The 26,054-nt window shown below is 40.0% G+C and overlaps 1 protein-coding gene across 1 annotated transcript in view; it reads right to left on the reverse strand.

Annotated features, from left to right (window-relative positions):
• Positions 1-1,920: 1,920 nt before the first annotated feature.
• Positions 1,921-26,054, reverse strand: part of LOC127412351 (pro-neuregulin-3, membrane-bound isoform) — a 544,136-nt gene continuing 520,002 nt past the window's right edge. The window contains 3 exon segments of the mRNA XM_051648631.1: positions 1,921-4,458; positions 16,685-16,864; positions 25,229-25,335. Coding sequence (XP_051504591.1) covers positions 3,891-4,458; positions 16,685-16,864; positions 25,229-25,335 — 855 coding nt within the window. The 3' untranslated portion in view covers positions 1,921-3,890.

Here is a 26,054-nt window from a genome sequence, read left to right on the forward strand (position 1 = left end):
TAATAATAATTTAATCCTTTAAAAAAGCACTCATTCTAGCATTATTCACACTGAAGATTCATCTTTATTGTGAAAAAACATAATAATAAATGAATTAAATGAAAAACAAACTATTTTATTTGAGGGGGCAATAATGCAATTTCTCACAAGAATGAACAGAAATTTAATTTCTCAATTTTGAAATTGCATATTAAAGTACATGTCAAAGGGCTGTTATACAGAACTGTGAAATTTTACTTGCACTTTGTGTTTTTTGCACAGTTTCAGAGTGTGCATACTGTCAAGGCAGGTCTTGCAAAGATGTCCCTTCAGTGTATTGTCTTCAGTAATTGTTTCATCAAGTTGTCACAAATGCTGTACCTTACAGTCTGTAATAAGTCAGCATGACAGCATAAAGTGCCATAAATTGTAATTACTGTGCAAAAATATATTTCCAACATACTTAAGCACCAGTGTCCAAATATGGTCCAGCTCAAATGAAACATTTTCCCTACATCATTTCAATTTAAAATGAACATATTCAGCTGTAACAGATAAAGAACAGTTTATTTGCTGCTTCCTGGATATGAATGAGTCTGCTATTTTATAGATCAGTTAGTAATGTGGCTTCATCTTTTTTGCATATGTAAAGTTTTAAACACTTAATAATGGATTTTTTAAAGTTCTTTTTTTGCGTGACAAAGGGATAGTTCACCCAAAAATGAAAATGCTCTCATCATTTACTCATCCTCATGCCATCACAGGTGTGCATGACTTTCTTTCTTCATCAGAACACATTTGAAGAAAAATAGAAAAATATCTTAGCTCAGTAGGTCCTCAAAATGCAAATGGATGGTGATAAGACCTTTGAAGGTCCAAAACGAACAGACAGTCAGCATAAACGTCATCCATATGACTCCACTGGTTTAGTAATGTCTTCTAAAGCAAAACAATCTCTTTTGCTATGAAAAAAGATCATATTTAAGTACTTTTAACTATAAATCATTACTTCCGGTCAGCAGCCGAATGCACATTCATGAGAGGGCGGAGTTGACGTATTCAAGTTGGCATGTTATGGATGCAATCTCACATTTTTCTCTGTTGAGACATCAAGTATAAGTACACAAATGCCTCATTGTGAGTAAACAAACAGATACAGATACAGGTCTAAACCAAAACCAACAGAGCATCTGTACAGCATTCCTCCTACTCAGTTGTACACAGCGCTGCTCTTCCGGGTGTGCCACACATGCGTCTGTTCTCGTGTGAACATGCCAACGTGATTACGTCACATGCACGTACTGCTGCTGACCGGAAGCGATGATTTATAGTTAAAAAGTACTTAATTATTTATCTTTTTGCAGCAAAAGTAATCGTTTCACTTTAGAAGACATTAATTTAACCAATGGAGTCATATGGATGATGTTTATGCTGACTGTCTGTTCTTTTTGGAGCTTCAAAGGTTGGATCACCATCCACTTGCATTTTAAGGACCTACTGAGCTAAGATATTTTTCTATTTTTCTTCAAATATGTTTTGATGAAGAAAGTCAGTCATAAACACCTGGGATGGCATAAGGGTGAGTAAATGATGAGAACATTTTCCTTTTTGGGTGAACTAACTCTTTAACTAACACTTACACAATTTGATAATCAATAATAATAATAATAATAAAAAAAATGACCTCCAGAGAGAAAATGCCAACTAATTGTTTTAACATGGCATTTTCCATGGTAAAAGTTGAATGATAATGAAAAGATAATTGATTTGAAATGAGAAAAGATATGGAGATTGATGCAGAAATCGGTCACATAAAATGAGTTGAGGTGAATGTAAGACTCTGAATCAACTTTGCAAAGTTTACTGTTTTGAACAGTAAACAGTTTTAAGGTTTTGAACTCAATTAAATGAAATTCAAGTGTTCAAGTAAGGACGAAAATATAAAGGACACCCCAACCACTTTTATTTTAATACATGCAGTGCATAGATACACCATGACTAACCCAAACCTTTTGAATCATTAATATAGTATTATAATCCACCTTTAAGATCCAAATCTATCCAGATTTCCCAGATCTCCATTTTCAGTATCATGTCACTTCTGATGCATCACAGCATCATTTCACATGATGGTGGTGGTGTTTTATAATATAGCTTTACAGACATGCTGTCCACGTAGCTATTCACTGATGGGGGCATTGCCTCTGCCATGGAAAGGTCTTATAAGATCATGCGAGACTCTTATCTGTCTACCCTTATAGCCCCTTTTTGCCACAGACTAACCTTTTCTTTGCTTCCTTAACAGGAGATGTTTTGTTTTATCTTGGCCTTGGGTTGGCAGGGTGGACACAGATTCTCTGGTGATAGATAAATTCAAGATGCATTGAAGACAAAGAAGGATATAAAACAGAGCCACATCTGGCACTCTTAAAAAATGTTTAAAGAGAAACAGCACATTAAAACAAAAATACAGAAATTCAGAAAGAAGCATGAACAGACACTCAACAGCATATAATGCAGCTATTTAGACTGATCTATAAACTTAGCAGACCATTTATTTGTTTTAAGTTGTTACACCAGGATTTAGGCTGAAATAAGCAGGCTTGTCACTTATAATGCCTTTTACTCCATGTAAATCATTCAGGGCATGTGACTTTTGAATACAATTGTGACATTTATCAAATACTGTTACCAAACCCAATAACTGTCCGTCTTCATGGCTTAACTCTGCAAAACAATACCATCAACATGCACAATTGTGTGAATTGTGGGTCAGAAAAAAAAAAAAAAAAAAGAAAAAAAAAAAGAAACAAAGAAACAGCTTCACCAACGATTCATTATTAATTTTTCTTTCTAACCACATTTGGTAGAAAAATCACAGAAATAGTATGTCCCAATACAAAAGGTAGCATACAGACTCATTGTGACCACTGCTATCACCCGCCTTTTCCTTCTTCATAAAGCAGCAGTTCATTCCATTAGAAAAAAACAAAAAACACAGAAGCTCCTCATGTTGGTTTTGCCTACCCACTCTTATCCTGTGCAGGAATCATCTCTCTCCATTCAGAGAGGCGATGCCACATTTGTGCATCTCAGGTGGTGTGCAGTACAATGTGCTCTGTTCACTTAGGTTATCTTTGCTTTTATCTGAACCAAAATTAATTGAGGAGGAGTGAGCACACTGAGGCACAGAAAACAATGCAGATTGCTCCACAAACTGACAGACACACCAATTTCTTCCAATCAATGACTTGGAGGCAGTGCTTAACTATCAGTTACCTCATGACTGTACATGATTATCATTTAGATGTTTTGTCTGATTGTAATCCATGTTCCGTTTGCACTGTTCTCAAGGCAGATGAAGCCATATTCCTTGGCAGGGCAGAGGACAGTGACTGGGTGGGTGATAGTAAACTTAGATGCTGCAGGTGCAAAACACAAGATTGTGTGTTGGACAAGCTCAGCTTGGATGGAAATATGGAGTGGAACAAGTGAAAAAAACAATTCCTTTTTTATATATATTTTTAACCACCAAGCATTTAGTCTTTTTAAGATGGGGAGGAGCTCATACATTTAAAAAAGTTTCTCATTCCCATATTCCACTTTTTTACTTGGTCACCAATTTGACTTCATATATTTATATCCATTTATATATATTTATGTAAATTTTATACAATTAAAAACACCATGGAGATGACAGACTATTTGGTTTCTTTTTCTAAGTAGAAGTTTCTCCTTAAATAAATGCATATAAATAAATTATCTTTTCACATGTTTGAGAATGTCACCCTCCCATACTTCTACTCACAGCAAGTCCTCAAAAATTGCATGGTTCAGTAGTATCCCAGGTTGGCAGAGCACTCTGAAGTCTGATGTTTGTGGTTAGTCTGGTTGACCCATCTCAAACCCTCTCATTGGCCAGTCTTTGTGGCATATTTGTATGTGTCTCTTGGGCTCACTAATTGAGTCTCTGTGGGGCCAAAAGAGGCCACTAACCCTTGCTCACCCCCATTTGCTAAAAGGATGCACACAGTCTCTTTGGCCCCCTGAGGAATGGAGCCACCGATGTCCTCTTGTTTCCTCTGGGCATGTGCTAGGGCTCTGAGCTGTTGAACCTTGTCTAGTAAAGAGGCCACTTCTGCTCGTCTACCAGACACTCGATTTGACACTGTTGCGTTAGACTGTTGAATGACAGCAGAACCATCCACTGTGCTTTCCAGGGAAGCTGAACTGTGGCTGCTTCCATTAGTAGAGGCTGTTTGCATACAGGAGACCTCGTCCTGGTAGGAGTGGACAGAGGGGATGATGGGGATAGAGCAGGGTCGGTAGGGAGCAGGAGAACATTGGCTAGGGGGGCCTGACCTGAGGCTCCTAGCAGACCTGCAGTCTAACTGACCGCTACATGATTTAGAGGATTGTGAAGCTTGCATATTGTAAAAGGAGTCCTGATGTAGGTCATTAACTGGGCCCAAGATGTTCCTGCAAAAAAAGAGAAAAAGGGTGAAAAACAGAATGAAATATAGAAAGAACAAGTAAAAGAAGGAAAGTGAGAGAAAAAGAGAAAGAGGGTGTCAATATATGTTAATATTAGTCAGCATAAAATCTAAATTGACCCCTTTTATTTTCTTAATGCACGTTACTGGTCTTATTGTGAAAAAGTCATCCATGCATGTTTTTCTTTGTTTGTTTATATATATACACACACACACACACACACACACACACACACACACACACACACACACACACACACAAGCGGCCAAAAGTTTGGAATAATGTACAGATTTAGCTATTTCGGAAGGAAATTGGTACTTTAATTCACCAAAGTGGCATTCAGCTGATCACAAAGTATAGTCAGGACATTACCGATGTAAAAAACAGCACCATCACTATTTGAAAAAAGTCATTTTTGACCAAATCTAGACAGGCCCCATTTCCAACAGCCATCACTCCAACACCTTGTCCTTGAGTAATCATGCTAAATTGCTAATTTGGCACTAGAAAATCACATGCCATTATATCAAACACAGTTGAAAGCTATTTGGTTCATTAAATGAAGCTTAACATTGTCTTTGTATTTGTATTTGTTTTTGAGTTGCCACAATATGCAATAGACTGGCATGTCTTAAGATCAATATTAGGTCAAAAATGGCAAAAAGAAACAGCTTTCTCTAGAAACTCATCAGTCAATCATTGTTGCTTGAAATTACCAAAAAAAAAAAAACTGAAGATTTCATATAAAGGTGTACACTACAGTCTTCAAAGACAAAGGACAACTGGCTCTAACAAGGACAGAAAGAGATGTGGAAGACCCAGATACAACTAGAGACTCTAGTTTGAGAAATAGATGCCTCCATGTCCTCAGCTGACAGCTTCATTGAACTCTACCTGCTCAACACCAGTTTCATGTACAACAGTAAAGAGAAGACCCAGGGGTGCAGGCCTTATGGGAAGAATTGCAAAGAAAAAGCCACTTTTGAAAAAAAAAAAAAAAAAAAAAAAAAGGTTAGAGTGGGCAAAGAAACACAGACATTGGACAACAGATAATTGGAAAAGAGTGTTATGGATCTTAACCCCATTGAGTTTTGTGGGATCAGCTAGACTGTAATGTGTGTGAGAAGTGCCCGACAACACTATGCCACATCTATGGCAAGTGCTACAGGAAGCATGGGGTGAAATGTCACCTGAGTATCTGGACAAACTGACAGCTAGAATGCCAAGGATCTGCAAAGCTGTCATTGCTGCACGTGGAGGATTTTTTGATGAGAACTCTTTGAAGTAGTTTAAGAAGTTCTGAACATTTCTTTCAAGTTGTAATAGTAATTTTTCACATTATTAATGTCCTGACTATACATTGTGATCAGTTGAATGCCACTTTGGTGAATAAAAGTACCAATTCCTTTCCACAAGAGCAAAATCTGTACATTATTCCAAACGTTTGGCCGCCAGTGTGTGTGTGTGTGTGTATATATGTATATATATATATATACACACACACACTACCATTCAAAAGTTTGGGGTCACTTGCCTGAAATGTTTCTCATGATCTTAAAAATCTTTTGATCTGAAGGAGTATGCTTAAATGTTTTAAATTAGTTTTATAGACAAAAATATAATTGTGCCAACATATTAATTTATTTCATTATAAAACTAAAATGTAATAAAAAAAAAAAAATGTTTTTGAAATGGATGTCTTGGACCAAATAATTAAGAAAAGCAGCCAATAAGTGCCCAACATAGATGGGAACACCTTCAATACTGTTTAAAATCATCCCAGGGTGATACCTCAAGAAATTGGTTGAGAAAATGCCAAGAGTACATTTCTGCAAAATCTAGGCAAAGTGTGGCCACTTTGAAGATGCTAAAATATAACATAGTTTTGATTTATTTTTAGTCAACATAATTCCCATATTTCCATTTAGATTATTCCACAGTTGTGATGACTTTACTATTTTTCTAAAATGTGAAAAAAATAAAGAACGAGTAAGTGACCCTAAACTTTTGAGCGGGAGCGTATATATATACAGGTGCATCTCAATAAATTAGAATGTCGTGGAAAAGTTCATTTATTTCAGTAATTCAACTCAAATTGTGAAACTCGTGTATTAAATAAATTCAATGCACACAGACTGAAGTATTTTAAGTCTTTGGTTCTTTTAATTGTGATGATTTTGGCTCACATTTAACAAAAACCCACCAATTCACTATCTCAACAAATTAGAATACATCATAAGACCAATAAAAAAAACATTTTTAGTGAATTGTTGGCCTTCTGGAAAGTATGTTCATTTACTGTATATGTACTCAATACTTGGTAGGGGCTCCTTTTGCTTTAATTACTGCCTCAATTCGGCGTGGCATGGAGGTGATCAGTTTGTGGCACTGCTGAGGTGGTATGGAAGCCCAGGTTTCTTTGACAGTGGCCTTCAGCTCATCTGCATTTTTTGGTCTCTTGTTTCTCATTTTCCTCTTGACAATACCCCATAGATTCTCTATGGGGTTCAGGTCTGGTGAGTTTGCTGGCCAGTCAAGCACACCAACACCATGGTCATTTAACCAACTTTTGGTGCTTTTGGCAGTGTGGGCAGGTGCCAAATCCTGCTGGAAAATGAAATCAGCATCTTTAAAAAGCTGGTCAGCAGAAGGAAGCATGAAGTGCTCCAAAATGTCTTGGTAAACGGGTGCAGTGACTTCGGTTTTCAAAAAACACAATGGACCAACACCAGCAGATGACATTGCACCCCAAATCATCACAGACTGTGGAAACTTAACACTGGACTTCAAGCAACTTGGGCTATGAGCTTCTCCACCCTTCCTCCAGACTCCAGGACCTTGGTTTCTAAATGAAATACAAAACTTGCTCTCATCTGAAAAGAGGACTTTGGACCACTGGGCAACAGTCCAGTTCTTCTTCTCCTTAGCCCAGGTAAGACACCTCTGACGTTGTCTGTGGTTTAGGAGTGGCTTAACAAGAGGAATATGACAACTGTAGCCAAATTCCTTGACACGTCTGTGTGTGGTGGCTCTTGATGCCTTGACCCCAGCCTCAGTCCATTCCTTGTGAAGTTCACCCAAATTCTTGAACTGATTTTGCTTGACAATCCTCATAAGGTTCTCTCGGTTGGTTGTGCATCTTTTTCTTCCACACTTTTTCCTTCCACTCAACTTTCTGTTAACATGCTTGGATACAGCACTCTGTGAACAGCCAGCTTCTTTGGCAATGAATGTTTGTGGCTTACCCTCCTTGTTAAGGGTGTCAATGATTGTCTTCTGGACAACTGTCAGATCAGCAGTCTTCCCCATGATTGTGTAGCCTAGTGAACCAAACTGAGAGACCATTTTGAAGGCTCAGGAAACCTTTGCAGGTGTTTTGAGTTGATTAGCTGATTGGCATGTCACCATATTCTAATTTGTTGAGATAGTGAATTGGTGGGTTTTTGTTAAATGTGAGCCAAAATCATCACAATTAAAAGAACCAAAGACTTAAACTACTTCAGTCTGTGTGCATTGAATTTATTTAATACACGAGTTTCACAATTTGAGTTGAATTACTGAAATAAATGAACTTTTCCATGACATTCTAATTTACTGAGATGCACCTGTATATATATATATATATATATATATATATATATATATATATATATATATATATTCTTGTAATCTTTAAAGGGATAGTTTACCCAAAAATGAAAATTCTCTCATCATTTACTCACCCTCATGGCATCCCAGATGTGTATGATTTTCCTTCTTCTGCTGAACACAAATGAAGATATTTAGAAGAATATTTCAGCTCTGTTGTTCCTTTCAGTGCAAGTGAATGTAGGCCAGAAATGTGAAGGTCCAAAAAGCACACAAAAGCAGCATAAAAGTAATACATAAGACTCCAGTGGTTAAATCCATATCTTCAAAAGCGATGTACTGTGTCACATCTGAAAGTCACATGTGGCTCCTGTTTAGTTTCACTTTCACATCTGAAAGTGAAAGTAAATGTGGAGATTTATATTAAAAAAGGACTTAAATCTTGATATGTTTCTCACCCAAATGTAACCACTGGAGCAGGGGTCGGCAACCTATGGCACACGTGCCAGAATTGGCATGCCAGCAACGGTGAGAGAGGAGTAGACTATTTTATTTAACATCTACATTTTATTAACATCTACATCTTGATGTAATCCTCATGATCACGCAGCGTGTTTTCATGAGCTGAATGGGAGGCTAAACAAAAAGTTGTGATGAGACTGCAGTATACCCAACAGACTCGTGCAGCGCGTGTGAGCCATTCGTGCATCATGAGCTGGCAGCGCTTCACTTTCAGTTAATCGCGTGAGAAAATGCGCCCGCTTTGCTCCGGTCAGGCTACGTGGATGACAATCTACATGCCGTGTTTCATTTGTTTCTTTTTGCTTTCAGAACAACACATGATGTAATAAGGAAAAAAACACTATTAATAAGATTTCGCATACAGGTACATGCTCCTTAAACAAAGGTCACACTCAAAACTACATTAAACCATTAAAAGAGAAAACATAAACCCACATCGTGGGCTTAAAACATCTTGAGTCTATTCAAAATATAAATTAAACCTGGAAATAAAGTTTTAGGATTTTGCAGGTGCGATTCACCGAAAAAGGCTAAATAGTTGATCGGCTGGTGATGCGCGAATGGCTTGCATGCTCAGTGCGAGTCTCGTCACACTTTAATAGTGTTTAGTTTATCATGAAGGATTACATCAAGATGTAGATTGGAATGCAGGTCAGGTGTGAAAAACGTCATATAAATAAAATAGACTGCTCCTCTATCGCTGTTGCTTGCGTCCTAGTGATTACCCCTCTGTGTGATTTTGAAAAATGTATGACAAATAATCAAATTTGTGACTAACTGTGTTAACTCATTTTGTACAAATGGACAGGTTTTCTTTCATTAAAGCACTTTCACAAGATGCTCTGTGTAAATTCACATGCAAGATTTTTCACATGCAGGTTTTCAACAAATTTTTCACTCAAACTGTTATGCTAATAACATAATTTGTAATGAAAAATAAATGATTAAAATAGAAAAATACTAAATAGAAACATTTTCATAAGTGGACTCAAACTTTGGAAAATGTTGGCACAGCCGTTGACCAGGAAAATAAAAAATGGCACTCCATATCAAAAAGGTTTCCGACCCCTGCACTGGAGCCTTATGAATTACTTTTATGCTGCTTTTATCTGCTTTTTGGACCTTTGGATTTTTGGCCACCATTTCCTTGCAATGTAAGGTCCAACAGAGCTAAGATGTTCTTCTAAAAATCTTTATGTTCTTCAGAAGAATGAAAGTCATACACATCTGGGATGGCATTAAGGTGTGTAAATGATGGGTGAACTATCCCTTTAATCAAAATGACTTGTTCTTCTGCTGACATGACTGACTCTTCTATGATGACATATATTAGACTGTTCAGCAGCTAAGCTAATAGTAAAAAGTTTTCAGTAACCCTGCCCCTTCAACAGCCTGTCATGTACACAAACCTGTCTTCGAAGCAGCAAGCACAGAAATAATGACGAGGTGTATTTTCAGCGGTTTACCTCCCAAAACCCTGTTTCATTCCACAAACTACTTTGTTTATGAGCCTGCTAGCTTGAATTTTTACATTTCAAGGAAGGAGGAATAACTGCAAATTTGTGGTTGTGTACGAGGCATTTCATGCCTAAATGTTTCCAAAGGTGATCACGGATGCGGAGAAAGTGGCTGGAGTTTCTTCATATTTTTAAAACACTTTTCTGAGGTATCTTGAGATGTACAGCACAAGTAAGTGTTCTTTATTCTTTATATTTAATGTATTGAAGAGTCCCCCAGCCACTGGGGGTTGCGTTAGGAAGGGCATCCGGCGTAAAACCTGTGTGGATCACGGATGGTCCACTGTGGCAACCCCTAACGAGAGCAGCCAAAAGAAGAAGATATTTAGTGTATTGTGGTTCAAATGTTCATATTATGATCTTTTATTAGCTTGTTTCACATTCATCTGCATTGGACTTGCACAACGTCTCCAGCCTTGTCGTAAGTAAAGATCGCAATATGCTGTTTGCATTAGTGGGCTCGTTATTTAGTAACGTGGTCAGTTAGATCATCATTTGGTTCTCAAGTCAGTGAAAAAGCGGGCCGATATTAAGATCAGTTCTCAGTTTCCCCAGTAACCAGCTCTGGCATAAGCAGCAGGGTGGAAAGGGGAATGTATGTGTGTGGCTTTGCCAGACTGTGATGTAAACTAAAGCCTATTGGTTATTTAAAAAAAATAAGATGAGATGAGCTCATAAGATGAGCTGTTCAACATGTCCCGCCCCCACTTCCTGTTTCACTGCGCTCGTTGAGGTACTTCACTGCGACTTTAACATGAATATGACTGGCCATTTTACATCTGGCCATAATATGTCTAAAATGCAACTTGATATTAACATCTCGTAATATAACTTTTGAATTTAAGCAATATAACTAGAGCTGTCAGAATTAATGTGTTAATGCATACGATTAATTTGAAAAGTTTAACACGTTAATTTTGCTTAAATCGTGATTAACACACTTTAATGATGCATAAACCATCATAAACACTTGTTGGTAACCTTTATAATGTGTCTGCCTGGAGTCATTACACTGACGCACACTTCACAACACACATACATACATACACACACACACACACACACACACACACACACACACACACACACACACACACACACACACACACACACACACACACACACACACACACCATAAAATTATGGAGAAAGGACCTCATAATGCTATTTGATGTACAAAACAAGCCCAGAAGTGAAATCAAGTATTTTTCAGCCTAAATAATGCACATTTGAATTACAACAGAAGCATGTCAAGTCTACCGGCAGATTAATATTTTGGAGGATGAGAGTTTAAGAGATTTAATGCCCATTGCAATGAAAATGCAACCTATGGGGAGACTAGTTCTTTTAATTACTCAAACTACCACTTAGACTTTGGGAAACATTTAATGATACTTGAATTAGTGCTATTTCAGTGCATTTCTATCTTTAGACTGTTGAAGACTTTGTTAATAAAGTACAATGTTGTTACATATTGTTTTGTTTTCTTTACTAAGATGGAAATAAATGCATTTTGACTTTCAAAATCTGCAATTCATCACAATTAACAAAAAAAAATTATGCGATTATTTGCAATTACAAATTTAAATCGACTGACAGCACTAAATATAACAATTGCAATCGTGCTGCTGTACATGTACAGTCTTTTTAAATGGCAAGTCTACTAAGTATGGCCAGAATGAAACAATTACAACACATTTCTCAGATTATTAGCAATTAACTTGTTTGTCTGGAACCAAGACAGATTCTAGGACTCATAATCATTTTGTTCAGCTGGGTTTTAGATGGTTTCCTGATTCAGAATTTGCTTCCCCCCGTGGCAGTCATTCTTAAGTGAATCTATTGACAATTTGCATGCAAAATACTTTTAAAAGCGATGAAAGCAGAAGTTCCATCCAACCAGATCTTTGGTAAAGTAATCTCTCAATTTAGGAGAAATCGGTATTGTTTCCCTGACTCATTATCTTTGTGTAATAATTCATAATCCCTGACAAAGAATGGCTTTTCTCACAGCAACAGTATTTAACCAAGCACTGCTATTTCTGATAATGACCGAGGCAGAGTTAAGCCTCGATCAAGGGGAGCGATATTGTCTGATTCCATTTTCTATACAAAAGATATGACAAAAATCCAGAGCATTTCAGCAGGCCACGGATCATCCATTCTGCAGAGTATACACTGTGACTGAAATGTCAAGACATAAAAGCAACAGTTAAGGATGCATGGATTTAGCTTCACATCATCTAAAGCTTTACTGAACTTCATTGATGAAGGACATTTGCTTCAATTTAAATAGTTAAAAAGCATGCTGTAATGTCTTCTCATAAGCTGAGTGATTACAACATTGGAATCCAAGTGGTGACTCAAAACAGTACCCAATTTTTTAATGCTACAAAAGTAACAAAAATATTACCATAAAATACATTTTTTACCATAAACTGCATGGGCCCAACAATAAAACTGACAATTCTGTAAATGCATAAACAACAGCAGAAGTGTGTTGGGCTACTGTGTTTAATTGAAAACATGGCTTTTGATATCAAAAACAAAAGATATGGAAGCGTTTTCTCCTTCCTTTTAAAAGTTGATAAGCCAAACCAAATTGGTAGCCAAACTATGCATGATTATGTGTTTTTTTTTAGGTAATAATATTTGTATTATTTGCATTTAACATTGTTTTTCCCTGTTGTCCACAACCCAATCAGAATTGACCTGTGACACAACCCACCAGTTGAGAAACACTGGTTTATGAGGTAACATCTGAAGGATGTTTCTGTAATGCTGTTGTTCTCATTATGTAACAATTTCATATACCTCCAAATTATTTGGCTGAAAGGAAAACAGCTAGAAGGGCATCAGGGTTGTGGAATATTTTTTAAGGGCTTGTTTAGAGAGCTTCTTTATAATGAACAGCCCGGACTCTTTTATACCCTCTTACTAAGAAAACTTAATGAGCAAAAACTTGCTGGAAGAGAGGAAGAGAGCTGATGAGGTCAGGGTTTAGAAAATGACTTTGTCAAGGTAACTGGTAACTGTGAAAGTAGCCTTGTGTCAATAAGCAGGAGGGAGGGAGGCAGCAATCAAAGAAGTATTTTTTGGTTCAATTGCTTGGTCCGAACCTGTTTTTGATTCCATTCCTCTCTCCCTGCCTCTGTATCACTGTATTATATGGGAACTAAACCAGTTTCCCTGTGTGAAGTATTTGTTCCTTTGGATTTACCACAAAAACTTTACATGCACAGAACAGCACTTGCATTTGTGTGCTACCGATGTATTGATAGAGATGCAAAGAATGCAAGCTGCTCTCAAAAGTAAAATTATTTGGAGACAGGCAGTTACATGTATGAGAAATGCTTTATGCTATAACAATTTCGACAAAGATGCAAAGATGCAAATTATATGCCAACGTCATTAATAGTGGTTCACTTCCTCAAGTTACACCAAACTGCTTCCATAATAATTGCAAACCGTACCCCAGAACACCTTTACAAGTGAACATGAGGTGTAGTCCACAGGTGCACACTTGAGTTTGGAAAAGGGGGGGCCTGTGTATCTCAGCGAGCTATGATGCTGACTACCACCCCTGGAGTCACGAGTTTGAATCCAGGGCATGCTGAGTGACTCCAGCCAGGCCTCCTAAGCAATCAAATTGTCCCAGTTGCTAGGGAGGGTAGAGTCACATGGGTTACCCTCCTCGTGGTCACGATATAGTGATTCTCGCTCTCGATGGGGCACGTGGTAAGTTGTGCATGGAGATTGCGGGGAATAGTGCTGAGTCTTCGCGGTAACGCGCCCAACAAGCCACGTGATAAAATGCTCGGGCTAACTGTCTCAGAAGCGGAGGCAACTGAGATTTGTCCTCCATCACCCGGATTGAGGTGAGCAACTGTGCCACCACGAGGACCTAGTGAGCACTGGGAATTGCAAATGCCAACTTGGGGAGAAAAGGGGATAAAAAAAGAGTTTGAAAAACCGAACGCAAATGAACCGAACTCTGTCAATTTGACTCAGGTCTGCACCAAATGCTCAAGTGTGGAAGTGCTCTAAAAGTCCTCCAAAATGTGTTGAACATAACAGTTTGACTTCAAGATACACCATTATGAACAAGCAATTATAATTTATGCCTACATACTACTTAAACTCAGAGGAGTCTGACAGGTACCTTTATCTAAAAATATGTGAACAATAACACAGTGCCAAATCTGTTCCCTGCGTGAGCCATTTTAGTGAGAAAACAGTAAGCTTTCTGGGATGAAAGGAATGAGACGACCAAGATTTTTTTTTTTTTTCTGCTATCATATGCAAAACAGTTCTATCTCTGTTTCTCTCCCTCCCTATCTTTTTTTCTGTCACTCCTCTCCTGTCTTGCTCCCACTCTCTCCTTCTCATTATCCCACTCCTCCCTTATCCCAGCCTGTCTCTATGGTAACCAACCTCTCTGGCAGAGGAATATTCTTATGCAGGCTGAAAGGCTGGAAATAGGTCAGTACTGAGATCCTGTTGGGCTCTAGTAGTGTTTTTAAGGCAAGGTGGGGTCTTTCTGCACTACAAAGCCTTCCTGTATAGCAAACGAGCATTAACTAGGCCAAGAAAAGCCTGCAATCCATGTGGGTTGATGATTTGCCCCATTCTGGAGAACTCATAGAGGACTGCCCATTCCATTGATATATCACTTGCTGTTTAATTGGCTATGACAGTGTGGTTTTTATTAGCTGTGCAGCTCCTGGAGAAGACAGCGCTCCCCAGTGCCCTCCTGTCTCAGTGAGTCATGCCTGCATGCAGAACTTCAATAACAGAGCTCAGACTAGCCCGCTTGTTGCTCCCAGAGTCAACACAGAGACAAAGGCATACACACACACACTCCACATAAAACTAGGGAGCAATTATAAAACAGGCTTTATGACACGAACACAAAGCCATTAAAGATACATTCTGGGTAACTCTATTTTACCACAGATTACAGATAATCAAAGCAACACTTGTTGCTATTTTCCTCATAAACTGCACTGCATCTAAAGAGGAAAAAATACAAACAAATAAATATTTATATATTCAAGCTGGAGAGAATGGTGCTTTGTGAAATTTTCTTTGACTTGAAAACAAAGCCAAGACACAGACAAAGAGAGAGATTGAAAGACAGATAAAAAAAATGAAAGTAAGAGGAAGAACATTCTCTGCTTTGGGGGTTGTGTGGCAGAAGCTGTTGTTTAAAGACTACAGATTGGCCCATAAATCAGAGGATAGAAGCAACTGAAAGAGGGGTTCTGATTGAGGCTGACAGTAGCTTTGTTCCAAAACCTAGTGAGCTGACTTGCTGCCAACTGCCTAGTGTACATAGGCAGCTGCCTTCTAACCATCCTAACTATCATGGAACCTCATAAGTGGCCTAGTTGGAATGTACTACATAGGCTGCAACTCCACATGACACACAAATAGTGCTCTGCATGGGACACTGGACTCACAATTGATTTCAAGAGTTCGACATGTTGACACATTAAAATATATTATTTATAATATAAAATGCATTCCTAATTACATTGAACTATTGTTATAGATACCTTCCAATATTTAACAAAGGTTTATTTATAATCTACATAATACATTTCTCTCGTCTCATCCGCCATGTTTTAATATGTATAAACTACTTACAGATATTAAAACATGTATCAAACATATTAAAGATTAATATGATTAATATGTAAAATTAAACAACATGACAAAACTGTCCTGAAAACATGAGATAAGATATAATGAATATAGTGAAGTATTAGCTACTTTTTAGAAGTTACACTGTTTTGAATTCCTGCAGTATGTGTTGAATACTGCAGTATGTGTAGTGCATTTTTAAGGAAATGGCATATTCAAAATGCAGGTTACACATTCTAGCACGTAACTTAGTGTAAGTTTACCTGTTCATTCGCTTCATTGTCTGTGCAGATCTAGGTTGTAATATTAGGTTTGTAGATATAGTGATTAATCTCACGTGTATAGGATAATTAAATGAGGTAGTTAACCAAACAGCATCCCAAGTGTTCAGCTCTTGCAGCTCATGCAGCTCACGCAGCTCGGGGTGGGGTATTCCCAACATACTGTGACTGGATAATTTGAATAAATTCTTTCCAGATTTTTCTTTCTTTCTATAAATAAATCAAAAGTGTTTTGTTAATATCTTGCAGTCTTATTTTTTCTCATCATATTTTCATCAACATTAATTAAAACATTTGCTGATCATCATTATGCATCTTTTTCATCTTGTCTTAATTATCATTGACAAATTAAAAAAAAAAAACTTTTATTTTTAAATGAGATTAACACTGCAGCATTGGCATCGGGAATGCAAATATGGTGCCTTTTAATGCTGCCTCCATAAGTTTTGGAACAGAGCATCATCTACCAGAACTCAAATGGACACTATTCTTCTTTGAAAAATAGCTCTCTGCATGTCATTTTCATTGCATTCCCTACACTCAGAGAATCAGTGACTATAGTTGAATCCATTAGAGCAAAACTACAGTATGCACAGGCATTACATAATTAGCATTTAGCTCATTAAGCCTGCAGCAAAAGTAATGTTTTAATCTAACCTTCTCACTGACTCCCTCTCTGAGCTGTCTACTTCCTGCAAGTGCTGGTAGGCGGGACCAGAATCTCGTGATCCTCCAATGGCATTGAGACGTCCTCTGGTTATGGGTGGAGTTTTGCGGGAGGCAGACCGAAGAGCAGGACGACAACTTTGATCTGGACTGTGAGAGAGAGAACTGCTCCTGAAAAAAAATAATTAAAATAAAAATAATAATAAAAAAAAAATAAAAAGAGAAAAATAAAAAAATAAATAAATAAAAGTATTGTGCTTGCTATTATTTAGGGCTTCAGACTGTAGTGTTTTATTTAAGAAAAAGGTATGAGAGCTGTGCTATATTGTAAATATTGTAACAACTTAAACGCATTGTTAGAAACGACATACAGCAGAGTAACCGTAAACCCTTTAGCTGAGACTATTTACAATATAGCATGGCCTTGTGTGCCTCATTGCTTTTATAAAATGGTTACTACATACAAAACATTAAGGATATACATTTTCGGTAAAACATTTTCGGTTTATTTTACAAAGCAAATTCATTAAGTGCTATAATTTTGCCAAAAGATATCATCCCTGACATAATAGAATGTTGCTAAGCAATCGACATACAAAACATTTATGGGTGGGTTAATAGTAATTTTGCAATGGCTTCAAGAGTGGCTTCTCAGGCTCATTATTTCTGCTGGGGCACAAACAATCACTTAACCCAACATGGCATAATGCCACGCACAAACATCCCTAATAATTTCATCTCAGCACATAACACCACTAAAATGTGCACATCCATGACAGAAAGTTCAAGTGACCATGAAGGCAAACCAGATATAGGCAAATCAAAGACTGTGCATATTATCTCACTAACTCACACAAACAGCATTACAAAATGAAAGACTCAATATCTGCAGTTATTGTAATCTGATACAAACCAATGCATCAACAACACCTCAAAGCAATGGCATACACTTCCGAAGACATGTCAGCTTGACATACATATGATCAAAGCTTCTGATTGGCTAAGGGGCAAAGGCAAATGTGCCCCTCAGGCTATCATTGAGTGCTTGTTGCACATGCGCATTATGTTCTCCAGATCTCCCTTGATTAACACTGAGGACGACGGGCTAGCCCCATGCATAGCAAATGAGAAAGATTAAATGGCTTTAATGCAACATACCTTAATAATTATAGAATTTCTCAAAATAATATCTACTGTTGTCTTGTATAATGGACATAAAAAATACCTATATAATACCTTTGTCACTTTACAATACTTTTAGTCTAGAGATAACAATCTAACCTTATTATGAAAATGTAAAACAAATATTGATCTTTTAAAGACTGTTCTATTGATGACTGTTTGTGAGGAAATATCTTCAATATGAATAGAATCAGAATCAGCTTTATTGCCAAGTTTGCTTACACATACAAGGAATTTGTCTTGGTGACAGGAGCTTCCAGTGTACAACAATACAAAAACAATACAAAAACAGCAGCAAGACATAGATAATAATAAAATATAAAAAATAAAAACTATTTATACACATACGTACAGACACACACATACATACATACCCACATACACATGGGTAGTGCAAATATACACATGGGTAGTGCACATGCACATGGGTAGCACACATGAATCTCAATACTATTTCTCTGTTTTTTTTTGTTTGTTTTTTTTTTTTTGCATTTTCATGGCATAAAATATTTTACAATCTCATGTTCTCTCTCTCTCTCTCTGTCTCCATCTGGTGTACTGAATGTTTTACAAAGGATATGTGCCCATAAAGCTTGCTGAGAATGAACAACACCCAGGAATACAGGCCTTGGTCTAAACATTTGTAGTCTATCAAATAATACAATTTACTAGATATCACTGATTCTTGAGATAAGGGACAAAACATATCTTACATATAAAAGTAATCTTTATTTTAAAAATCAAGAAATTCATAACAATAAAAATACTGGAAAAGTTAAATCTTAAGGAAATGTGTATACTCAGGGCATTTTTTACTTATATTTTAAAATAATTTCATTAGAATTTTTTAAAATGCATGCTCTATACTTGGAAGCACATGTAACTTAACCTGTCCTCAGCAAGAGATCACAATGTTAAACTGCTAAACAAAGTGTTTAAAAATGCAACAAATTCATAAATATAAATATCAAATGAAAGGTAGGGATCTGTAAGATATCAAACAATACATTAAGAAAACTTAAATGATATTTTCCATAAAAATCTGCCTATCAAAGTTGTGTCCTCACTTTGCATCAAGTCAGATTTTTAAAAAAATCCTGAATAAATCAGAAAATGTCCTGGCCAGCTTTAACTCTGAGTACCCCTTTCCCACTTCCTGCTCATGGTGGATGCAACAGAAAAACACGGGGTCTGGTACGTTTGATATTTTTCATATTTTAAACAAACAATGTATAAGTCTCTACGGTCACAGCTTCAACTTGTCAACTCCGTCATTCTCATTATTATAATTTCTGTTAAAATTGTGGGATCAATTTTGGCATTTTAGTTTAGTTTATAGAGGCATCTTCAACTGAGGGGGAAAAAAATGGCTTCAGTGTACAACACATTGTTAAGATGGAAAAATATTACATTTTGTCAACAAGAATTTTTAGAATAGTATGAAAACAGAAAAAAAACAGAAAATATTGAATGTATTTTATCACTTAACTCCTTTACTGAACAATATTATTAGATAATTAAAGACTTTACACTTGTTGGATGTATTGTTGGATGTATCAAATTAAAATAGCATGCTTTTTGGTGTATCTGATGGGGTTGACACAAATGACAGTAAGATGCAAGTTATGAAGTGAATAAATGTCAATTTTCAGAAAAAAAAAAAAAAAGCATTTTTTATAAAAACCTGTTCCCCTACATCGTTCATTAGCTGAGACCTTTGTCTACAAATACATCCATTTCAAATGAATTTAGTATTAAAAAATAAAAACTCAGATTTTAACATGTTTTGTCCCTTATCTCAAGAATTAGTGATATATTTCCTCTATCATCAAAAAATGGAGCACATTGCCGATGAGTCACCTTGTTCCCAATTAGATATTTATGTGATACCGCTAGGCAAACTACAGGGAGATGCTGTATATGCATTTGCACTGAATGGGGCCACATTAACATAGAGATTAATTGACCTATCAGACTGCTGGCAGTACAGAGCACATTTTTGCCTATTTGGTAAAAATAGCCTAAAGAGGAATTTGGCTCAATATTAGATGAGTCTCCAACAAAGCGATAATTCACTGCATATTTAAAATCCTTCCTTATGCTGAGACAAGTGCAATCAGTTAGATTGTGATGATCTTTTGAACACATGAGCAATAGAGGGAGGGCAGAGGCTGTTTGCAAACAAATTATAGAAGAAAAAAAATAGATTGCATGAGTGTACTGAGCCACAAACAAAAACAGAGTGATTTTGTGCTTAACGTTTAGATAGAAGAAAGTATGATGATTAAACAAGGCTGAAAGGATTTGTGTCTGGGCCATCAAAAACACCCAACCCCTTGCCAAAGCCCAATGATATGCACAAGCTTACTCACTCTCTCCCTCTTCAGGTTTTCCTGAGGTTCCCTGTCTGCCACTCACTCAACGCTGTGTTGATGTAGTGACACTAAGGGTTCACTACTGAGAGCCCCAATCACATTTGCTTTATTCAGAAAAGGCCAATGAAAATTGCTGAGTGGAATTTGCATGCCACTCTCCGCCCCGGACATATGGGTATAAAAGGAGATGGCGTGCACCACTCATTCAGACTTGTTCTTTGGAGCCGAGCGCATGTGTGTGTGTGTGTGTGTGTGTGTGTGTGTGTGTGTGTTCGTCCCGTCACCTTATTCCTTGCTGCTGGAATTTATGGCACATATCAGTGGTCGCCCTCACACGGTCGAGTGCTGTGCTTCCCCTGGGTGCTTTGGCGGCTGAGTCCACAGGTGTTAAGATAGTATATTCCAAAAGAGTATATTTTCTCTAAAAGAGCTTGCACAAATGATTGATGTCTTTTTAAAGATGTCCTTTCACCTTTGTGCTACTGGGTGCGACCATTATCTCTCCCCACCAGACAGCCATGAGATCTGTCTCGAGTGCCTGGGTTGCCAGCACACCGAGGCAGCTTTTGTGGAGGGGTCAGGTTCTCACTGCGAGAACATACCCATGAGAACGTTGCGGTCATGGCTCTCTTCCTTCTTTGTGAAGCAGAGAGCCACCACGGCTGCTTCCCGACCCGGACCGTCCTGCGTTGAAACTCAGGCGGCTGCGTCGGCGAGCGCCGCGGGCGATCTGGATGTGGATATGGGAGCGTTTCCGCCGGCTAAATCCCCGTGGACCTCCCAGCCCCCAGCACGCTCGTTCTGCCCAGTAGAGTTCATGAGCGAGGTAGGCGGTCCGCCTCAGGGTGGATTTAATATCTCATTCGGGGCTCACGACAAGGATGAGTTATCGGTTGCAGGATCGGAGGGTGGGCTTCTGCTTTCAGAAGTGGACGAATCTTCTGAGCTCCCGCTCTCGGGTGGTAGAGCTCAGGATGAGGCGGACACTGAGTTGGCAGCCGTGCTTGCCTGGGCGGCTGTGAACATTAGGCTGGAGTGGAACCCTCCGCCCTGCCCTAAGCATTTGTGGCTAGATGATTGGATTTTGGGCTCGGAGCGTGACTCACGGCCACGCCCCGCCCCAGAGCCCTTCTTCCCGGAAGTGCACGAGGAGCTCGTGAAGTCGTGGAAGGCATCTTTCTCTGCCTGTACATGCTTCGCTGGCTCATCCACCCTAACTACCCTCGATGGTGGAGTGGCTAAATGATATGTCAAATTTCTCCAGGTAGATCACGCCGTTGCGGTGTATTTATGTCTGCAGGGTGCAGCCACCTGGAGGAACCGACCAAGGCTCCCTTCCAAGGTGTGTAAGTTTTCTTCGTCACTTGTGGCGAAGGCTTACAACGCTGTGGGTCAGGCCGCTTCCACCCTGCATGCCATGGCCATCCTGCAGGTCCACCTGGCCAAGGCGCTCGCTCAAAGATCTACACGAGGGTAGGACCGACCCAGGGCTTATGCTGGAATTGCGTACCGTGACCGACTTCGCTCTACGGGTGACGAAAGTCATGGTGCCCGCCCCTGGGCCAGACGATGTCCACCTTGGTGGTCCAAGAGCGGCACCTGTGGCTCAACCTTGCAGAGATGTGTGATGTCGAGAAAGTCCTCTTTCTCGATGCGCCCATCTCCCAAGGGGGGCTCTTTGGTGACACTGTCGAGGATTTCGCCCATCAGTTTTCGACGGTGAAGAAGCAGACGGAGGCCATCAAACACATCCTGCCACGGCGCAGTCTGTACGACATCAGGATTGGTTCGTGGCCATCGACCTGAAGGACGCGTACTTTCACGTTTCGCTCCTTCCTCAACACAGACCCTTTCTTCAGTTTGCCTTTGAGCATACCAGTACAAGGTCCTCCCTTTCAGTCTGTCCCTGTCTCCTCGGGTCTGAGACCAAAGTCGCAGAGGCTGCCCTGGCCCCTCTGAGGGAGAAGAACATTCGTATTCTCAATTATCTCCACGACTGGCTGATCCTAGCTCACTCGCGAGATCTATTGTGTGCGCACAGGGACCTTGTGCCTTGGCACCTCGACCGACTGGGGCTTAAGGTCAACTGGGAAAAGAGCAAGCTCTCCCCGGCATAGAGCATCTCTTTTCACGGTATGGAGTTGGACTCGGTCACCCTGATGGCACGCCTTATGAACGGGCGTGCACATTCGGTGCTGGCCTGCCTGAAAACCTTCATGCAGAAGGTAGCGGTTCTGGTGAAACAAACAGACTCGAGTCCCGAGGTGGGCATGGCGCCAAGGCACCCAGCGCGTGACTATCACGCCTCGGTGCCATCAAACTTTCAGTCCTTGGTCAGACCTGGCATTTCTATGGGCAGGGGTTCCCTTAGAGCAGATCTCGAGGCACGTCGTGGTCACAACAGATGCCTCGAATTGGGGCTGGGGCACTGTGTGCAATGGGCAGGCAATAGCACATCAACTGCCTAGAGTTGCTGGCAGAATTGCTGGCCCTGCGGAGGCTTTGGCCATTGATTCAGGGCAAGCATGTGTTGATCTGGATGGACAACACAGCGACTGTGGCGTACATAAACTGCCAGGGCGGGGTACACTCACATCGCAACTCGCCCACCGCCTCCTCCTTTGGAGTCAGCAGACGTTGAAGTCTCTGCGAGCCACTCACCTCCAGGGCGTCCTCAACCGGACGTGCTCTCACGGCAGGTAACGCTCCGTGCAGAGTGGAGACTCCACCCCCGTGTAGTCCAGCTGATTTGGGAGAGATTCGGAGAGGTGCAGGTGGACCTGTTCGCCTACCGAGAGTCCTCTCACTGCCCCCTTTGGTATTCCCTGTCCGAGGCTCCCCTTGGCATGGATACTTTGGCACACAGCTGGCCTCGGTGGCTGCACAAGTATGCGTTTCCCCCAGTGAGCCTCATTGCACAGATGTTGTGCAAAGTCAGGGAGGATGGGCAACAAGTCCTGATGGTTGCACCATACTGGCCCAACCGGACTTGGTTTTCAGACCTGATGCTCCTGGCAGTAGCCCCTCCCTGGCGCATTCCCCTGAGGCAGGACCTTCTCACTCAGGGGCAGGGCACACTCCGGCACCTGCGGCCAGACCTCTGGAATCTCCACGTCTGGCTCCTGGATGGGACGCGAAGGACCTAGCAGGCCTTCTGCCAGCGGTGGTAGACACGATCACTCAGGTCAGAGCCCCATCCATGAGGCGGCTGTATGCTCTGAAGTGGCGTCACTTCGTGAATTGGTGTTCTTCCCACGGGGAAGATCCTCGGAGATGCGCAGTCGGGTCTGTGTTGTCCTTTCTACAAGAGGGACTGGAGATATGGCTGTCTCCCTCTACCCTGAAGATGTACGTGGCTGCTATTGCAGTATATCACAATACACTGGATGGGAGACCCTCTCAACAGCACGACCTGATCACCAGGTTCCTCAAAGGCACGAGGAGATTGAATCCCCCTAGACCGTGCCTGATTCCCTCTTGGGATCTCTCTGTGGTCCTACCTGCCTTACAGAGAGCCCCCTTTGTGCCCCTGGAGCAGGCTGAGCTCAGGACTTTGTCCCTGAAGACAGCCCTCCTGGTGGCGCTCACTTCTATCAAGAGGGTGGGGGACCTGCAGGCACTCTCTGTCACCAGCGAATGCCTGGAGTTTTGGGCCAGCACACTCTCACGTGATCTTGAGACCCCGGCCCGGTTATGTGCCCAAAGTTCCCACCACTCCCTTCCGGGATCAGGTGGTGAACCTGCAAGTGCTCCCTTCAGAGGAGGAAGACCCAGCCTTGTCATTGCTGTGTCCAGTTCGCACCCTGTGCATCTATCTGGACTGCAAGAAGAGCTTTAGACGCTCTGAGAAGCTCTTTGTCTGCTTTGGAGGGCAGCAGAAGGGGAAAGCTGTCTCCAAACAGAGGATGTCCCATTGGATTGTGGATGTGGATTGTGGTTGGGTACTTCCCTCTCCTGGAGAGGGAAGAGCACTTCCCCAGCACTATTCTAGCAGGTGCTCAGCGGGAAATTACTTAAAACAAAAATCAGGAAAGGCAACTGCCTGTAGCTTCCTCGGGTAATTGCCTCCTCCCACCCTTATTGGGACCCGGGAGACGCCTTACATAACTCGCTGGAAGGTCACGACGTGGTTCAGCCTGCCCATGATCAAATCGAAAATTAAAATTTTTTTAACTTTAAATCGTTACTTCCGGCCAGTGCTGGAATGCTGTTTGAAATGACTTACTCTCACATGACGTTCGTTCCTTTGTTGTAATCAAAGCGTGTGCTTCTGACTTCTCGCATGAATGTGCCATCACGCTTACATCATGCGACTGCCAGCAGGAAGCATTTTTAAAAGTTAATAAAGTTTTAATTATCGATTTATTTGTTACAGACACCTATTGATTTGCTTCAGAAGACATTAATTGATCGACTGGAGTAGTGTGGATTACTTTTAAACTGCCTAAACATGCCTTTTGAACCGTCAAACAGCTGGTACCCATTTACTTGCATATGAACATACAGAGCTGAAATGTGGTTATAAAACTCTTCACTTTGGTTCTGCTGAAGAAGGAAAGACACACATCTGGGATGGCTTAAAGGTGAGTCAATCATGAGAGAATTTTCGGGTGAACTATTCCTTTAATGTATTTATTACCTATTATAATTATTATACATTTATACTATTCAGTAAATGTACAATAATCAGTGGGTGCACAGGAATGAATGTCATTAAATTTTTTATCTTCAATGCTTTTAGACAGATTTCTAAGAGGCATGAGGTCCTCATGGTGCATCATTACAATAATGATTGTAAATATTGCTTGTTATTCCGTTAAATCAACCATGAAAAATGATTACATATATGTAAGGTCCATTTAGTGTTTTACAATGAAATTGAGAATTGCTTAGATGTGATTCCAACATTCTGTAATCTCTCCTCTGTTGTGGATGTGAACTTGAATATAAATTATTCTTACAAGTAAAATGATCATACCTGGGATGTTTGCCCTGTGGATGAGAAGAGGCAGCAGTGTTCTGAGTGAAACTGGACTCTCGGACAGTGCCTCCATATGGTGGGGAGGACTTTGTGGGTTTATAATACTGTGAACACAACAAACACACAAAACAATTGAGACAGATGTTAAACATTGCATGAGCAATCTTCTGTGGGCAATGTTATTAGCTGTCACCCCAGTAAGCAATATCAAACAAGTAAGAGTACTATTGTAATAAATATCCACAAGACTCTGATGCTGCCATAGCTGCAGGTAATCATAGCCACCTACATTTCCAGTAAATGCTTTTAAAAAAGCAGGTCACCGAGCAACCTACAGACTGGCAGCCTGTTTGAAGTGCTACAAACACAAGCAACATAGTGATACAAAAAGTGAAGCATATCAGTGCTTTTACTAAATGTCAGCTCTCTTGGAATGCCTCTTGTACAATTAGATTAGAGAACAGTAACTAATTGTTTCTTAAGTAATAATTTAATGCATCCAGTTTGCCAAAAGAGCTCATCCAGGATTCTGCTCTACTTCTTCCCCTGACTTTTGGCCTTGACAAAGAGCCTGTGGCTGAGTTCCACTGATGTTCAGATAATCCAACAGGCCTCTTTGGAACCTGCAGACAAATCCAATTTAAATTTCACACCTTGAAAGTCTTCCTCATAAAAGCCCATTTCTGCTTCAGGCAGAATGCAGTGAATGATCTAAATGTCAGAGAGATACTCAATCTCCTCCATTATCCCACCTTCACTCCACAGTGTCAAGTGGAACAGAAAAGAGAGGAGTTTACAGGAGGAGAACTGATGGCTGATGGGA

This window comes from Myxocyprinus asiaticus, chromosome 21, assembly GCF_019703515.2.
Source record: "Myxocyprinus asiaticus isolate MX2 ecotype Aquarium Trade chromosome 21, UBuf_Myxa_2, whole genome shotgun sequence".
Taxonomy (NCBI): domain Eukaryota; kingdom Metazoa; phylum Chordata; class Actinopteri; order Cypriniformes; family Catostomidae; genus Myxocyprinus; species Myxocyprinus asiaticus.